This window comes from Pleurodeles waltl, chromosome 1_2 (genome assembly GCF_031143425.1).
Source record: "Pleurodeles waltl isolate 20211129_DDA chromosome 1_2, aPleWal1.hap1.20221129, whole genome shotgun sequence".
NCBI lineage: Eukaryota > Metazoa > Chordata > Amphibia > Caudata > Salamandridae > Pleurodeles > Pleurodeles waltl.
The window spans coordinates 295,742,522-295,761,052 of record NC_090437.1 but is presented as its reverse complement, the minus strand read 5'-3'; the positions used below and the strand labels follow the sequence as shown (position 1 = coordinate 295,761,052).

The window sequence follows — 18,531 nt, the reverse complement described above, 5'->3', positions numbered from 1 at the left end:
GTGCACAAGAAGAAAGCAGCCATTAGCCATTACCCATTGCACCCATTGAGGACATTATTGCCCATTGCAGCCATTATGGCCCATCTTGCCGACCTCGTCATTTTGCCACCTTCTACGATGCCAATTGATGTTCGTCGCCATTTTGAATGAGACTTTGATGCTTTCTCTAATCGAGAGAAAGAGACTTTGCATAAAGTCTCTAGGGTGAGAATTTCTTAAAGGGGCAAATCAAAGTTAAAGTAGTAGTTTTGTCCTTTTATCTTGCTGCTGTGAGGCAATTGCCCCGTCCACCCTGCCCCCTTTGCCCCCGTCCCATGCTGATCGAAACCGGTACCTGTGAGACGAAGACTTCCTTGAATGCTGATTGAATTTGGTAAATATGAAAGGAAAATGTACAATTGCATTGTGTTTCTCTTTAGGTAACCAACTGCTGATTTTTGATAAGAGCCCTAGTTAGGAGTTTTCCAAATCAATGTTGCTAAATTGTTTTTTTGCATGAAATCCCACATGCAGATGCTAATTTGAGGTTAGATGAGGATTCATTTGTTGCACGATGCAATTTGAGACCTTGTTATGCTGACTAATGTAAGCAACGCAAACCACTAAAATTATAATCTGTAATGGGCTAATTGCAATTATCGAATGCATTGTTATTCAAATGCTGCATAGATTGCATCTTTTTCGCCGTTATGGACAGCTATTAATGTTCATTTACATATATCATTTGGTGTTGAGACACATTAATATCGTGCTAGCTTTGTTAATATAGGGAAATAAATTCATTAACTTTGAATGAACTGGTGTGGTTATTCATGGCCGAAAGGTCATGGTTCGCCGAAATGTTTTCTGGATTAATTGTGAAGTGTTATGTTGATCAGGGCATTGCTTATGTTCGTTATTGATTATTGATTTGATTAAATTGACTAATCTCGGGTGAAGAGAGCCCCACTTGGTCAAAAGATTCATCGACCCAAGAGCGTCCAAATACAGGTAATTTATTAGGACGGAACGCTCTATCAGCTGCTTCATCAATGTTCTCTGCTAGAACTTTCTGCACCAGACCACTGTGTCACTTGTGTGCACTGCCCCAGAAGGAGGCCAAAAGTAAGCCTATGATGGCGCTGAGAGTATATGTTTTAAACCTATGTGGTGGTGAGAAGGAGCTGCTCTGTGGGCGGTGGCTTCACCGGACATAATGATGGACAGAAGTCCCAGCTGTGAGCAATCTTATCATTGGCCTTTATTTGCAACCACTAGAGCAGTGCCGGAATAGAGGGGTGCAATGAGCGTGAGCAGTGATGGATCAGTGTCTAAACCCAAATGTGTACAGTGCTAAGAGTGTAAGGCTAGCTAGGGAAAACAATCACCTCTGATTTGTGGCTTCTTCCCGTGTTTCTTTTTGTCTCCCACAGAGACTGTACTTGAGCCAGATCCTGGCAGACATTTTATTTGCAGCAGTTGCCGGTGATGTATGTTACCTGCTAGTCTCACAGACTTATTATGTAACCCTCAGTCACCAGTTTCTCTCTGCATGACAGGTTGAATAGAGTGAGATTCCGGGGTAAAACTATCCAAAGAAGACCGAAGCAGTTGTGATAGATTGCTCACAGACCTCTGGTTTTAGCTCTTACTAAGTCAATTTCCTGTAAGGGAGTTCTGCGTCCTTGCTAGCAGCATATTTTTCTGGTATCCATCATTTTCGGAGCGAAAAAATGAATACAAACCTTTTTCACGTTCATCCTTTTATTGTATAAGTAATGTCTCTTAGTCAGTCTTTATATTTTTCCCGTTCTCCTATTACGTTACCCTTCTGCTGTTCCCTCTACACGTATTAATTCCATGTGCTAGCACTGAAGGCATATTCCATCGTTCTTAATGTTTTATAGACTATTGAATATGTTTACAGGTAACACCGGCAGTTAGTGACGGGTGCGGAGTGCCTGAAGCGACAAAATATTAACATGAACATGAAGGAAGAGAAACAACGGTTTTTAAAGTAATTTAGCGAAGATTTGTGTAGTACACTGGAACCAAGGCCGTTGCTACGCACGGTCAGAGTAGGCAGTAGCCCAGGGCCCGGCTCTTAGCAAGTAATCCTGGGCGCCGCAGCAATGCCCTCTTTCTCTCAGCTGTGAGGCCCTGCAAAGGGAGAGAAAACGGAAAAAGACCCCCCTACACCGCATTTCACAGCGCTAGATCATTGTTGCAAGGCGGGGGGGTGAGGGGGGGTACCTCTCCCTTGGGCTTCGAGGCGCTAAACCATGGCTCCCTTCCCCTCCTTTCGACCTGACAGCACTGGGTTATAGCTGCGGGACCTAGGGAAGGGGACCCTTATAGTTATGGCGTAGTGCTATCCCCCAGTTACAAGACTCGGGTGAGGGGTTTCCCTCTCCTGTGTCTTGCAGTGCTAGACTATTGCTGCAATGCTCAGGGCAGTTGAGCCCTCTACACTAGGCCTCATGTTATCCCCTAGGCCTTGTAGCCATGGATGAGACAACACTCCCATGAGCCTCAGCACATTAGAACATGGCTGAAGGGCTCCCTTCTCTTGCACTTGCATCACTGGGACATAGATCAGGAGAGGCCCACATCCCTGGGACTTACAGCTGAGCCTCACAGCACTAAGCCATAACTGTGAGGAACAGGGGAGTTGGGCCCCCTCCTGGGCCTTGCAGTGGTAGGCTTTGGCTAAGACCCAGGTGAAAGGGCATTTCCTCTTGGTGTCACAAAGTACTAGACAATTGCCGCATACTGAAATTTCACATATACCACCGACATGGGCCCATATACATATAAGCAACAAGGGATGTTAGCTATAATGTGGGTTCCCTGGGTTCCTGAGTTTTTCTTGCAAGCAAGTGGACAGGAGGCCAATTTACTTTGCTTGCATCAGGACTCATGGCTCTATTGCTATACTACAGCCCTGGATCATGGCTGGGGGGGCCATAGGATTGGGGCTAGCAAAGGACAGGAGAGACCAAGTATCACTTGGGCCTGGCAGCACTGGACTATGGCTGCAAGATTAAAAAGAGGTGCATCCTTCAGAGGAGCCTCTTATCAATAATGTAACAAATGCAGTGGCATAGTGACCCTGTGGGATATTGGGCTGAATGCACTCAAATTATGGATGTATTTGTTCTCCACACACAAAACATTGTTTCTTTGATGAAGAGGGCATCACACTTGTGATGTGTGCCAAGATATGGATGCGAACAATGCAGACCTCACCCCTTGGATGCTTTAGCCTGATGGAAGAAGGACGTCTATCATGTGGACCACACATAAGAAGGGAGGAGGCCTCCCTTAGATCCATGTAAGTCCGCCTGATCCTGCACCCCAGGAAAGCAAGTAACACTCAGGGAAATTGCATGTCAGAAGCTCTGTGGACCTCCCTCGGAAGGTAGCAGAGTTTCAGTCTATCTGATCTACAGGTCACCCCAGGCAAAACAAGGAATGAATTCTAAGCTATCCTCACCACCTTGTCCATCTGACACACCCACATCACCCTCTCCAGGTTCTAACAATTGAAAAAAAAAAACACAAAAAACAAGAGACACACTCAATCTGGTACAGCATGTATCGAAGAGGCTAGCACAACCAATACACTCCAAAGGCCACATCCTCAACCTTGTTTTCTCAACATCACCTACAATCTAAAACTGCCATTCCTATTTATGCTAGAGATATGGATGGTATAAGTGGTTTGTTTAGTCCAACCATCCTACTAACAAACCAAGGTCATCGCAAAGGAGAAGACCAAACCTTCAGGACCTTCTAGACTTTTCGATAAAACACTTAATACAACTTTGGTGGAGGGAGTTAATCCTTCCCAAATGTGACGGACATCCCTCCCGCCGTATTACGAGCTCCATAGAATATAATGGATATCCGCCTGCCCTATTACGAGTCCATCACATTTGGGATGGATTAACTCCCTCCGCCAAAATTATAATCAGGCCCTATATGCTTTAACTCATCTCTCCCTCTATCAACTCAGTGTCCAAAACCAGCACCCTGCTAAACAACATCAGCACTTTTTTGGAAAGCTATTTGAACACCAACACCCCGGTAACAACACACAATGCAAGTCAAAACCTTCAGCACCATTGTACTCTGATCGTTTATTGTCAGTGAAGTCTTCATTGGGAGTTCTTCAATTTTCTATCCTGTCTGCAGATTGCTTCGACTGATTTGACAGTGGAGTCCGTCTCTCTGCTTAATACACAACTCATCATGAGTTCAAAGTACTAAAATGCCCTTCTGCTTCTGTTGGGGGCTTCTTTGGTGTATTTGGTTAAGATAATCAAACACTGCATCAACCCCCTACCGGACCCACATATTTCTCAACCCACAGTAAGTACAGAAGAAGAGGTTGATGGCATTGCAGTTTTTTTTTTTTTTTACAGAAAATCTAATAACACATAAACAAGAACAAGCCTACTACCATACTTAGACCACTAAATATTGCTACATGGGACAGATAGGGAATTAAATGCTGACCATTGAAGAATTTTATGGCAAGGGTTGGGTATATGTTAAGTTTCAAATAGTTTGAGAGATTTGCTCAGAATCACCGGATGTTTGGCTGTGAGTCTCGGTGTCAGCTCGAGCTGCCAAATTTGGAAATGGGCCTCTAGCTTTAATTCCACTGAGCCATAATGCTATATTAATTTTCCCCTTGCCTAGAAAATGAATGTAACCTTGTCCCAAAGGCATTGGAGCACTTTAATGTTACGGGTGCTCATTTAAACAAGTTTGGTAGTTTTATATAGCACAATGGTCTTTTTTTTTTGCAAAGGCCCTGATCCTGAGTTACAGGCCCAAGAAGCAGGCGAGCACATATAATGAGGCTGAAGGCCTTTAACAACTGGTATAGCCCTAAGCAGAAGCACTATAATGTTATCAGAACATTGTACTCACTGTTCTAAATTAAAAAGGGTGACACACTCTACCTTGGTAGCACATGCATTGGAATTTGAAGTAACTCAGGGCCAGTATAGACCTTTTGCTTCATGTTTTTTAACATTCCAATGTTCTAATCTTTTTTTTTTTGTAATATTTTAATTGCTTTTTCTTTATAATACATATGTAACGACAAGGTCAAGCCACATAATCAGAAATCTATAAGACGTTACACAGTTGTGTTCACGGTATCCAGGGGGAGTCTCAATCAACACAAAGTTCCCAGGGGCTATAAATAGTCAAGTGTCTGACCCTTATCTAAATGGCCCCCTTTTTTGTCTTGAGTCCTAGCCTATCCTCATCACGGAGACATGTCCTAATATCTTCCATCAATTCTAGCCTGTAGTATTCTCAACACCAACCCACACTTTATAAAAATTTCCATGGGCATCCCCTGCTGTGGTAGGTTACCTTTTATGTAGTCATATAGGAGTCCATCCATCTTACCCATGAAACAAAAATGGCAAGGTTCTTGGTGGTGGCACTGGACACTGAGGTGCCAAGGGGAGGGGACAAAATAGAAGCTGGGGGTGTGGCATAGGTATCCCCAGTAAGATAAACATCTTAGGGACCCCATTAACCACTGACCTGAGGTTTGAGAGTTCGGCGATAATGGCGTCTCAGTAGTGTCTGTGAAGGCCCCCCCCCCATTAGAGTGTGTATATGAATGTCCTGGTTGCCTCACAGCAACATCAGCAGCGTGGTGTTGGTGCCCGACCCAATTTGTGTAATCTATAGCGGTCGTAATATACCCTATGTAGAATTTTCAGTATCAATCTGAACCTTGACTTTATGGCTACTTCTTGCTGGTGCATCAAAGCAGCTTCCCAGTGTACATCTTCTATGTCGCTGAGATCTCAGTGCCATTTCTCCCTTAAAGGGTCTAGGGTGTCTGGCATGTTGTTATTGATAGTGCAGTATATAGTGGAGACCACACCCCTCCCCAGCTTCTCCATGAGGACACAACCTTCCAGTGTAGCATAGTCCGGTACATCTCCCCTTAGGCCTGACAGGCTGAGGGGATACGTTTCAGGTGAGAGTATTGAAGGAACTGTGTATGCATAGAAACAAACACTCTGGTTAAGGTGATAATGCTAAGTCATTCACCCTGCCGCAATATATCCGCGAGCTGGGAAATGTCGATGGCATCCCAATGCTTGAAACCAGTCAATTTGGTAATCTGACGAAGCCAGCTGCCTTCCCATAGGGGCATCTCTTTAGTGACTTTACGAGGCCACCCTGTGGCTTTCATGGTTTTATGCCAGGCCTCCAGACAAGCCCTAGTGGCTGGCAGAAGGGACTGGATCCCCTTGCTCCCGTATAGGTAGTGTAGATATTGCCTGGAAAGGCCCCAATTCTCACCTAGGTCATATGTGGGGTGGTCTTGACGTGCGTGGATCCGTTCATTAATGGCAATTGATACTGTTGGGCATCCCACCTAATGTTCTAATCTTAATTAGTGAACACATGTATGATATCAGAGTTAGTTTAACGTGGCCAGGTTTTGAAACATTACAACCAAGCACTATTACCAAATACTGGACATTGTGATCCTGAAAAATACCAGACTGCTTACCAGCTGCCACTTTAGTGCTTTTCTCCCTTCCCAGCAGCCTACCAATAGGAAGGGGGAGATCATTCTCTGGCAAGTTTGGACTTGTTTATTTATGAGAAGCTCCGCCTTCCAGATAGACAAGGCTGAGGAGTAAGGGAGATAAAGAGGTAACCGGATTCAGAAGGTCAAAAATATTTTGAAAATTTTACACTGAGTGACAATAGCATTATATTTCTTTATTGTTTTTTTGAATTGTTACTACTACTTCTCTGTACTTCTCTCATTTACACTCTCATCTAAAAAAATGTAAACCCATTTTTTGCAATTGTTTCCAAAGGGGACAAAGTTATTCCACTCTTTATTCCGCAGTGTGGGGAGTGCAGCTGCTGCCAGAACCCTAAAAGCAACTTCTGTCTGAAGAACGAGTACGTTTGACTTTTTTTTTTTTAAATATAAAAATAATTTAAAGCACGAAGGGTGATTGTAAAGTTTCTAAAAAATAAAATATGAGTGCTTGTTTTACAGCATCGAAAAGGGTACTGGGCTAATGTCTGATGGGACTAGCAGGTTCACTTGCAAGGGAAAGTTGGTTCACCACTTCATAAGCACTAGTACCTTCACTGAGTACACTGTCGTGGACGAAATGTCTGTGGCCAAAATCGATGACAATGCCCCACTCGATAAGGTCTGTCTGATTGGATGTGGATTTTCCACCGGATATGGTTCTGCCATCAATACCGCCCAGGTAATATCCCTTACTTTTTTAAATATCCACCAATATTTCGTTGTATGCCTCTATAAAATATAGCTAGCATTTTGCAGTAATTCCTTTAGAAAATACAAAACTGAAAATCTAACAGTGTCTCATTGTGATTATGTAGGTGGAGCCAGGTTCTTCTTGTGCTGTGTTCGGTTTAGGAGGAGTTGGACTTTCAGTTGTCATTGGCTGTAAAACCGCGGGAGCGAAACGAATAATCGGGATAGACATCAATGCAGACAAGTTTGCGAAGGCTAAAGAATTAGGAGCCACTGAGTGTATCAATCCCAAAGACTACACCAAGCCTATCCATGAAGTGTTGAAGGAGATGACTGATGGCGGAGTGTATTATTCCTTCGAATGCGTTGGACATGTTCAAACTATGGTATGTACACATTCATACATATATAAATTAATAAATGTATTTATTTACAAAGCCCAGAATGCGACTGAAGGCATCTTGGTATTAGGAGGGGATGTGGTTAAAACGAGGAAAACTGCTTCAGCGACAGTCGTCGAGACAGCTGCTTTTAAAAGTTTTCTGAAATGCAGGCAGTTTTGGGAGGTTCTCTAAAGCAGAAGAAGGTCATTCCAGGTTTCAGGGCCAAGGTAAAATAAGGCTCGACCACCAATCCACGCACTACAGATGTGCTCTATTCTCAACCTGCTACTTCACATTCAGCATAACGTGCATGTGGGGCGATGGACAGAAAAGTGACCCACGGCACTGACTAGTCCTGCATTCGTGAAGGCTCTGCATAATGCACCGTACTTTGAACTTGACCTTCTGGTTCCAGGGGCAACATGCGGAGCAGAATAATAAAACATGGCCAAATTTCCTCAGGTGATAAATCTTCCTAGCAGCAAGATTTTGCTCGAAATTTTCTTCAGAGCCTAATCCAGAAGCCCTGGCTAATAGATGTTTCGGTAGTGTATGCACACAGAGCATTCATTCCCAACTGATTCTTGGCATGAGGACTAAAAGAAAAACGAGTGATCCAAAGCAGAGTTGGTCTAGTTCTTAACCCCTTTGCTGCTAGGCATTCCCATCCAACCGCTAAGCTCTTTGTTTTGCTTTTTTGAGGTAGTTCGCGCTTATGGGGATAAAAAGTTATGGGAGCATAAGATCTCCCTGCCAAATTTGTGTACTTTTATCCAACAGCCTGGGGACTCGAATTCAAAAACCCTGTGCACCTTTAGACTGGAGGGGACTGAGAAATTAGCTAAGATACGACGACATTTTGGGAAAAACGGTTTAAAAAACTGTTGCAGAAGAAAGCATCTCTGTTGATGCAATTAGCAGTGTAAAAAAGGGTTTGTGTTGCTAACATCACCATCTTCCCAGCTTTCAGGAACAGGCAGGCTGTGTTAAAAAAACTACTGGGACATTGCCCATTTTCCCATTTAAATACCAAAACGGAGCAAAAAAACTATTTTTCTGCTTTCAATCCCCTTCCCGTTAGTGATAGAAATGGGTGTGTGACCGCTGGTGGACCCCCAGATAGCTATACATTTCTAAAAGTAGACAAAATTCTTGAAATCAGCAAGGAGTCATTACTTTGAATATTTTTGTATTTCAGCTTTCTTTGGGAAATCCTTAGACACAAGTTACAGATGAAAAAACAGCCCTTTAAACTGCTACTGAGTTGAAAACATAAAGTATGGCAGATTTTCAAAAGCAACATATACAGAGCCAACTTCCTACAGTATACTATCTCAAAGTGAGAGATAGTATTATCAGAGTCCAAGGGTTCCCCTTAGGCCGACTGCTCGACCACACTATTTGTGGTAGTGGCAATAATAGATTGTGCACACTATCAACCTCTACCCTCTGCTGTACACACACAAGCATTTAACACAGAGCATTAAAGACTGGAGTGTGTGTGTGCCCATTTATTGCCTAACTCCAGGCCAATAGGTTTTTATGTAGACAAATATTCTTTTTTTCATTTATCTTAGAACCACAAAATCCAGATTTCAGGTAAATACATAAATTGTAAGGTACTTGGCATAGGCAAATATAGATCTTTTTTGACAAGCTGTTTTCATTCACAGTTTTATTGTCATTGTACATTACTATTTTAAAAGTGGACACTGCTTTACTTACCTCCCCCAGGAACTGTTGAATTTTGCAATTACAAGTTGAACCCCCAATGGTGGGCTGCCTATGCCCCCCGAGAATAAAGTCAACCCCAAACACCCAGCACCAGCAACACAGGGCCAGTCAGGTGCAGCAGTCAAAGAGGGGCCCAAATGACATTGGAACCAGAGCACCCCTAGTCTCCATAACCGCCTGTCTTCTAGCAGGTAAGTACCTGTGTCCCCGGGGAGCAGACCAGGAGGGTTTTGTAGAGCCCTTGGGGGGTCCCAAACAGGTACACAAAATACAACCTTGGCACACTGCACCCGGCCGCCCCTGTGCCGCAAAGTAGGTGTCGGGTTTTGCATTGGTTTAAGTGGAGGGACCTGGGGGTCACTCTGGCCTGAGAACCCCCCTGTGCCCTACCTGCATCGCCAGACACCAACTGGGCAAGGATGAGGGCCGCCTGCAGGTCATTCCTGCACCAGAAGTTACACCCACAGTCCCCAGGCCCCGAGAGGAACCAGTGCTCCTTCCAGGCATAGGGTTCTTTGTTACCAGGCAGTCGCGGTCAGGGGGAGCCTCTGGATTCTCTCTGCAGGCGTCGCTGTGGGGGTGCAGGGAGGTCGTCTCAGGGTGTCCACATTGTGGGAGTCGCCTGGGGGTCCTCACTGCAGTGTTGGTTTCTCTGGACACGAGCCAGGGGCGTCGGGTGCAGAGTGTTGGGGACTAGCACTTCAGGAGTCAGGTGGGAGTCCCTTCAAAAATGGTTTCTTCTTGGATGTTTGGACAGAGCTGCTGTCCACAGGAGTTTCTTGGTCCTTAGAGGACTGCCCTGCAACTGCAGAGTTGACAGAGGTTGCTGGGCCTGCAGGTTGCGTCGCCGGTGCAAGTTCTTTGAATCAGGAGACAGGCCGGTAGGGCTTGGGCAGAAGAAGTTGTCGTCTTCCTGCTTCTCTACCGTGTTTTCTGGTCAGCAGTCCTTCTTCTTTAGGTCATCAGGAAATCTGTTTTCCTGTGTTCAGGGTCACCCTTAAAAACTAAATTTAAGGGTGTTTAGGGCTGACGTGCAGTAGCCAATGGCTACTGACCCTGAGGATGGCTTCAAAGGGAGGAGGCACAAGGATGGTGGAGGATTTCCCCCAATAGGATTAGGGATGTGCCCCCCTCCCCAAAGCAAGATGGAGGATTTTCTAAGGAAGGGGTCACCTCAGCTCAGGACACTTTAGGGGCTGTCCTGGCTAGAGGGTGACTCCTCCTTGTTTTTCTCATTATCTCCTCCAGAATTGCTGCCAAAAGTTGGGGCTGTGTCCGGGGGGGCGGGCATCTCCATTAGCTGGAGTTCCCTGGGGCATTTAACACCTGGCGGTGAGCCTCAAGGCTCAAGCCTGGTGTTACCAGTTCCTGTAGAGGGAGGTGTGAAACACCTCCACAAAGGACAGGCTGTGCACTCTGTGGTCAGAAACAAAAAGGCACTCACCCCATGTGGCCAGAAACCCGTCTGGATGTGGCAGGCTGGCGGAAACTGGTCAGCCTAGCACTAGCAGTTAGAGATGCCCCCTGCATGCCAGCCCAAGATGCCCTCTATATGCGTCTCTCAATAAATACCACAATGGCATGAGTGTGGATTTATTATGCTGAGAAGTTTGATATCAGTGTAGTCATTATGGAACTGTGGAGTTTTTGTTTGAATACTGGGAAGTTTGTCAAACTCCCAGACCATAGACATTGTAAGTGCAGGGTAGCCATAAAGAGTATAAGAATTGGCTTAGACATTGTAGGGGCATATTGCTCATGCAGCTATGCCCTCACCTGTGGTATAGTGCACCCTGCCTTAGGGATGTAAGACCTGCTAAAAGGGTGACTTGCCTATGCCACAGGCAGTGGTTTGTGGCCATGGCACCCTGAGGGGGATGCCATGTAGACTTTGTCTTTTTTCTTCCCACCAGCACACACAAGCTACAAGCCAGTGTGCATGTGCCGAGTGAGGGGTCCCCACGGTGGCATAATACATGCTGCAGCCCTTAGAGACCTTCCCTGGCCACACCCCTGGTACCAAGGGCCCTACTATTTACAAGGGACTTCACAATTGGCACAGCCCTGGCACACAAAGGAGACAAAGGTACAGTTTTAAGGAAAGAACACTGGTGCTGAGCCTGGTTAGCAGGGTCTCAGCACATTATCAATCATAACTAGCATCAAGAAAAGGCAAAAAGTTAGGGGGTAAACATGGCAACAGTGGCATTTTTCTACCTATATCATTACGTTTGCTGGACCCTTTCGGTTGTGGAGATACATAGGGCTTGTAGGTTCACCAAGAACCCAAGGTACCCAGAGCCAATAATGGACTTGCACCTAGAAAAGGGTTTTCATTGTGTGCTGGGTGTTAGAAATGCGGTTTGTGGTTGGCAGTCAGGTTACCCCCTGTCCAAGCAAGGACCCTAACTCTAGTCAGGGTAAGTCACACACAATCCAAATTATCCTGTGCCCACCCTCTGGTAGCTTTGCCTTCTAAGTTAAGCCTGACTGCTCGTGCCATGTGTAAAGTATTTGAGCAATAAATTATACAATAACACAATATAGCACCACAAAAATACACCACACAGTGTTTAGAAAAATATATATAATATTTATCTGGATATTTGCAGGTCAAAACGAATAAAGGTGCAATATGAAATGGTAGAGATAACTTTTCAGTGATAAGACACTTTGTGCTTGAAAGAGACTTTAAACCAGGTACTTTATATCAGTCTTAGTTTGCAGAGATTTTCCACTTTAAAAAGCAAAGGGCCGCAGAGGAGGAGATACGTGGAAAAATGGTGTGCGTGTCGGTTTCGCCCCTTCACACATGGACTTGCGTTGTTATTTTTCACGCAGGGAAGTCGAGCGTCGTTTTCCAGCGTGTGGACAGTCTCCATCTGTGGTTCGCGGGATTACCAGATGTCCCGGGGTCTGTGTGTGGAATCCTAGGCTTGTTTTCTGGCTGCACGTCATTCCGGTGGGCTGTGCATGGAATCTTCAACGCGACGCTTGCCGTGAGGGAGATTTCCTTTCTGAAGTCGGGCGGTGTTGTCCAGGCGAGGACGTGCGTCACAGTTCCGGTCGCACCGCAGGCGTCGCGTCGAGCAGCGTCCTTCTGGATCGGCGAGCAGTGAATTTTTCAACGCGGAGCAAGCTCTGCGTCTAATTTTTCAGGCAACAAGGCGTCCAAATGAAAAAGAGAAGTCTTTTTGGTCCTGAGACTTCAGAGAACAGGAGGCAAGCTCTATCCAGGCCCTTGGAGAGCACTTCAGCAGCAAGGCAAGAGTTCAGCAAGGCAGCAGGGCAACAGCAAGGCAGCAGTCCTTTGTAGAAAGCAGTCAGGGGAGTCCTTTAGGCAGCCAGGCAGTTCTTCTTGGCAGGATGCAGGTTCTGGTTCAGGTTTCTTCTCCAGCAAGTGTCTGATGAGGTAGGGCAGAGGCCCTGTTTTATACCCAAATGTGCCTATGAAGTGGGGGAGACTTCAAAGAGTGGCTAAGAAGTGCACCAGGTCCCCTTTCAGTTCAATCCTGTCTGCCAGGGTCCCAGTAGGGGGTGTGGCAGTCCTTTGTGTGAGAGCAGGCCCTCCTCCCTCCCAGCCCAGGAAGACCCATTCAAAATGCAGATGCATGCTAGTGAGGCAGAGTACCCTGTGTTTGGGGTGTGTTTGAGTGAATGCACAAGGAGCTGTCAACTAAACCTAGCCAGACGTGGATTGTAAGGCACAGAAAGATTTAAGTGCAGAGAAATGCTCACTTTCTAAAAAGTGCCATTTCTAAAATAGTAATATTAAATCCAATTCACCAGTCAGCTGCTGATCTGAAAGGAGTAGGAAGGTCATATTTAGTATGGCCAGAATAGTAATACAAAATCCTGCTACCACTTCAACAATGTATGAGGGCAGCCCCAATGTTAGCCTATGAAGGGAGCAGTCCTCACATAAATACGTTTTTAGATTACTATGTCCTGGTAGTGTAAAACTCCTAAACTACACAGGTACATGTCCTGCCTTTTACCCACACAGCACCCTGCTCTAGGGGTTACCTAGGGCACACATTAGGGGTGACATATGTAGAAAAAGGGGAGTTTTAGGCTTGGCAAGTACTTTTAAATGCCAAGTCGAGGTGACAGGCCTGCCATTGCAAGGCCTGTGTGTGCAGTTTCACTGAGACCAGGTTAAGGGGCTACTTAAGTGGGTGGCACAACCAGTGCTGCAGGCCCACTAGTAGCATTTAATCTACAGGCCCTAGGCACATACAGTGCACATTACTAGGGACTTATGGTAAAATTGGATCATACCCAATTGGACTATTTAATTTACATATGTTTAAAGGGAGAGAGCATATGCACTTTGCGCACATTAGCACTGCTAACCAGTGGTAAAGTCTAGAAACCAGCAAAAATGAGGTCAGAAAAAGAGAAGGAGGAAGGCAAAAAGTCTGGGGATAACCCTAAAGAAGGGCCATATCCAACACTGGGCATACAGAAATTCATTTGGTAAATATCAAGAGTAAAAAATATGTATCAAGGAAACCTATGTATTTCCAAAATGGGCACAAGATATGCAAATAACCACATCTCTGAATTTGGGTGTGAGTTTAGAAGCAGTGATCAATACTAGCATGTGTTATACACAGTCTTTCAAATGTAATGGGGAATACAATTGGCAAGGCACAAATGCAGAGAAAGACAGAATATCGGAACAAGTGTTAAGTCTCCCGATAAAAATGGCCTACCCACACAAGTGAGGTACCTAGTGCCCACAACGTGATGGCCTAAAACACAACGTGGTCATATTTCCTATTTTTCCACTCAAAAAATACCCTTTTTTCGCAATGTGCCAAGCTGTGGATTTCAGGCCCTAGTTCAGCCAGCACCTTGGGAAATCTAGTAAACTTGCACATTATAGAAAACTAGACGCCTAAGGGAATCCAGGACGGGATGACTTGCAAACTTGTTTTTTTGGGTCAAAGTAACAAATTGTTACCATGCAAGGGATTCTAAGTTTCATAACACATTTTTGTCACATTTCTGTGATGGAAAGTTCAGGAATCTGAGGGGAGCCAAACATTTCCTAGCACCCAACATTTTCCATGGTCTCCTGATAAAAAGGCTCACCCACACAAGTGAGGTAGCAAAGTGCCTGCAACAGGGAAGGGCAGAAAACGTATTGTGGACACATGAAAGTGGCCTGTTTTTGCAATGGAGGTTCCGGGTTTTGGCCCCGGCCTCATCGGCCATCTAGGGAAACCTACCAAACCCAGACATTTAAAACTAGACACCTGGGGCATCCAAAGAGGTGTGGCTTGCATGGATCCCCAAAGTTTTCTTAGCCAGCATCCCATGCAAACCTCAAATTTAGTTAAAAGGACAAGTTACTTACCTTCGGAAATGATTTATCTCGTAGAGACATTCTAGTTGCAGATTCCTCATCTCAAATGTCAGAATTTTCCCAGGCATCAGAATGGATTTGTTCTTCGAGTAGTACCCTGGTGAGCCCTAAGGTGGCATTGATTGACTCCACGTCCATTGTTGGCATCGTGGTTGCCGTGATGACGTCACGGACGTACATAAGCGCCATCCCAGCGCGCTGACATCAGTGTTTTTCCATGCCAGTAGCACGGAGCCATGAACGTCATGAAATTAAACTGATTTCTAGGGACAGGTATTCCCATTTCAGGGCCCTAGATTTGGCTCACCAATTTCAGTTCGCAGGCGGAGAGGATGGGTGGGTCGGCAAGAAATCTGCCACTAGAATATGTCTCTATCAGATGAACAAGTTACTTTCCTTCGGTTACGATTTATCTGGTAGAGACTTCTAGTTGCAGATTCTTGTCTTAGAGGATTGTATTGCTTGGGTGTCTGATCTTGGTTTGCAGCCCACCTCAGAATATACTAAAAAGTCCTGCAGGACCAAACTACCAAAGTAGCAGTCTACTGCCTGGACAGTCAGGTCCACAGAATGTATTGTGCATGTGTGCAGGGATGCCCACGTTGCTGTCTGGCAGATGTCCAGGACAGGAACTCTGTGTGCTAGCGCTGTGGTAGCAGAAGTTGATCTGGTAGGATGAGCGTGAAAGCCCTCAGGTTTTTTTTTTGCCAAAGCGTAGCACATTTTGATGCAGAGCAGTATTCATCGCGAAATGGCATGCTTCTGGACCGCATTCCCTTTCTTTAGATCAAGATTTCCGGGTGGGCGAACGCCAACACTCTTTTTGAATCCAAAGTCTCTGTTGGATATGTGGGTGCAGACGGTGGAGTCTCTCCATTAGATTGCCTACTTTTAAGCACCCCCACAACAAAGTGATGCACTGGCCTAAGTGAAAAGGCGTAACAACTTTGCGGGCAAAGTGGTGCTCTGTACAAGGGCCTCCTTCCTTCCTAGAGTGGTGGCTTGGAAGAGAGAGCTTGAAGATCACTCATTTTTGTCTGTCCACACTGACAGAGGTGATGGCAATAAGAAAAGCAGTCTTGATTGTTAGGAGCCGCAAGGGACAATTGTGCAGCAGCTCGAAAGGGGCACACATAAGGTAAGTCAAGGCCAAGTTGAAGTCCCACTGGGGCATAATCCTTCCCCAATTTTGAACCCATAAGAATAAAGGTCAGAATCCAATGGAGCCTACTTACCCCAGGTTGAAGAAGGAGGCAGCGTCTGCCGATGCAGTTTCGACTCGACAATCGGAGTCGTCGGGGGATCAGGATCGGGTCAATGTCGACGCTCCTGATTTCGGTGGTGCCCACTATCTATCCGGGGAAGTTCTCGATGGTACGATCGGCATCGGTACGGATCCGAGAGTGGATCCGGAGGGGACTTCGGGATCTGCGCCAGTGGCTCCAGCCACCGAAGGCCCTCCAACCAAACCCCTTGGGCCCGAAGGCGCTGTAGCATGGTCGGACTGACCCAAAATGAGGCTCATGGCCTCATAGAATTACTTTAATTGGGCAGTGGTCGCCCCGGCCCCCGGAAACTTGGGGAGGCACAGAGCGGACCCAAAAGCAGACTCTGAGGATGGAGGCCATGAGCGCCGACGCTCCTCCTGCGTCGCATCAGCCGAAGGATGGGGGTCAAGTCGAAGGACGATGAGATTTTCTTCGACTTCGAGGAAGAATGGTGGTGGCTCTGTGAACGAAGTCTTCAGGTCAAGGTAAGAAGGTCTCAAGACCTTTCTCTCAAACAAACAGACCCGATGCGAGGACTGTCACTGCATGATGTCAGTGACAGATCTGCAAGGTTTGAAGCCGGTCATTGTTGAGTTTTTTGTGTCGAGGATGTCCCCAAAGAGTCAAAGTTGGTCAAAAATTTACCTAGAGTGGATCTTCTCTCCGGATCAGCGCGTGGCACGGAAAGAAAACTGCTGTCACTGCGCTGAGGCAGCGTCTATGTACTACTCCTGAATTCATCACGGCCACTACGACACCAATGATGCCCGCGGAGTCAACCAACGCCACCTAATGACGTGCAAGGGTATTGCTCGAAGAAAAAATCTCCGGATCCAGTCTGACGCCTGGGGGGAAATTCTAAGGTAAGTAATCTGCAACTAGAAGTCTCTGTCTTTGATGGATTAATATCTGATAGAGGCATTGGGAATAGGCCTCTTACAAGCCACAAAAGATGCTTTGGTATTTACTTTTAATTTGCCTTTGGATCAGTGAATGGAAAATACTTAGTCATTTTGCAGCTAGTTGTGTTGTAAATCCATGTGATGATTGCATTGACTAGACCCACGTGCATGGAAAAACCTTTACATGTTATTGATTGCGTATGTGAAAGCCATCAAAATGAATATATTACCTAGGTTATTAAGTGTATTCCAGGTCCTCCTGGTTAGGATTCCAGAAGTGAATCCCAGGGAAATGCACAGATCAGTAGAACCCTTTATATGGCTGGGCAAGAGAACTAGACTGCCTCCAACAGACTTGCTGCACACAGATGCTCAAGTGGCTTAGTCCCCTTAAAGAAAACTCATGCTACACAGTACTGCCTCATGTCTGGCAGAGCTGAGTGGTCACTATAGGATATAGAAGGACACTAGATCCACATGGATGCAACAGTGGTGGGATTGAACCTTAGCATGCTGCAGGTCTTGGGCACCAAGCCAATACCATGGTTGGCTATGTTTCTGAAATCCAGAGACTCACGATGGGCATATGGGATGCTGTGGCCAAAAGGAAACTTACCACAATGGTCTGTAAGGGGAGTGGAAGCATGTATGAACTTCCCTCCGTCCCTTGCCCTGAGCTACCCGGCGTGGTCTTAGGACAGCTGCTGGATGCTTAGGGATTGGTTTGATAAAGCAGGCATAAAGTAATGGCAGCTGTGACACTGGGTATTATATCTGGAGAACAAAATGGTGACTATTAGATCGCTCGGTGATTGGGGAAAGCTGCTTCTGGGGAAGTTTAACTGGGAACACTTAGTATGCGTTATATGCTAGAAATAACGGCTAGCAGCGCTGAGGGTCAATGGTCCTACAAGAAGTGGCAAAGTATCTTGAAGAGGGAGATTCCAACCAAAAACCAACAAACGGACATACCAGTTACATGTAAAAGTTTCTGGCAAGGGATGAGGAGACACACCAAAACTCATTTGATGCATTAAGTCGATGGTCACACATAGTTTTAATTACAGAGACCAACTGAAATAAAGTCATTCATTTTGAGTTGCCAAAATCATAATATGTCTTAAAGCCCTTTTATATGTGAGGCACAACATGTAAATTATCTATGAACTATTTTCAGAATTAACAGAGGAGAATCAATGTACAGAATAGAGTTTGAATCCAACATCTGATGCACTAAGTTTTCCTGCATAACCATCAGATCTAAAATTCAAACTATGCGAATATCTATGGGTTCATTAAAGTAGTCAGCATGTCAGAACTTCTGTAGAAGTTTCCATCAAGAGAGGTATAGAAATTCAAATTCAAGGGATGTTACTTGGTGAGGTCTGCTCTCAGCTAAACGTACAAGTTACCAGATATATTGTTACCGAAGGTAAGTAGAGACATATTCTAGTTACATATTCCTTACCTTAGAATTTCCCCAGGTGTCAGACTGGATCCGGAGAATTTTCCAACAAGCAGTACCATGTCATTGGCGTCGCGGTCACCGCAATGATGTCGCGATCGTATATAGGCGCCACCCCGGTGCGCTGACGTC

General features: G+C 45.5%; 1 protein-coding gene across 1 annotated transcript in view; it reads left to right on the top strand.

Moving 5' to 3' along the window:
• Positions 1-18,531, top strand: part of LOC138299795 (alcohol dehydrogenase 1-like) — a 119,220-nt gene that overhangs the window by 55,679 nt on the left and 45,010 nt on the right. Inside the window, exons 4-6 of the mRNA XM_069238358.1 lie at positions 6,855-6,942; positions 7,043-7,262; positions 7,399-7,659. Coding sequence (XP_069094459.1) covers positions 6,855-6,942; positions 7,043-7,262; positions 7,399-7,659 — 569 coding nt within the window. The remainder of the gene's footprint in view (positions 1-6,854; positions 6,943-7,042; positions 7,263-7,398; positions 7,660-18,531) is intronic.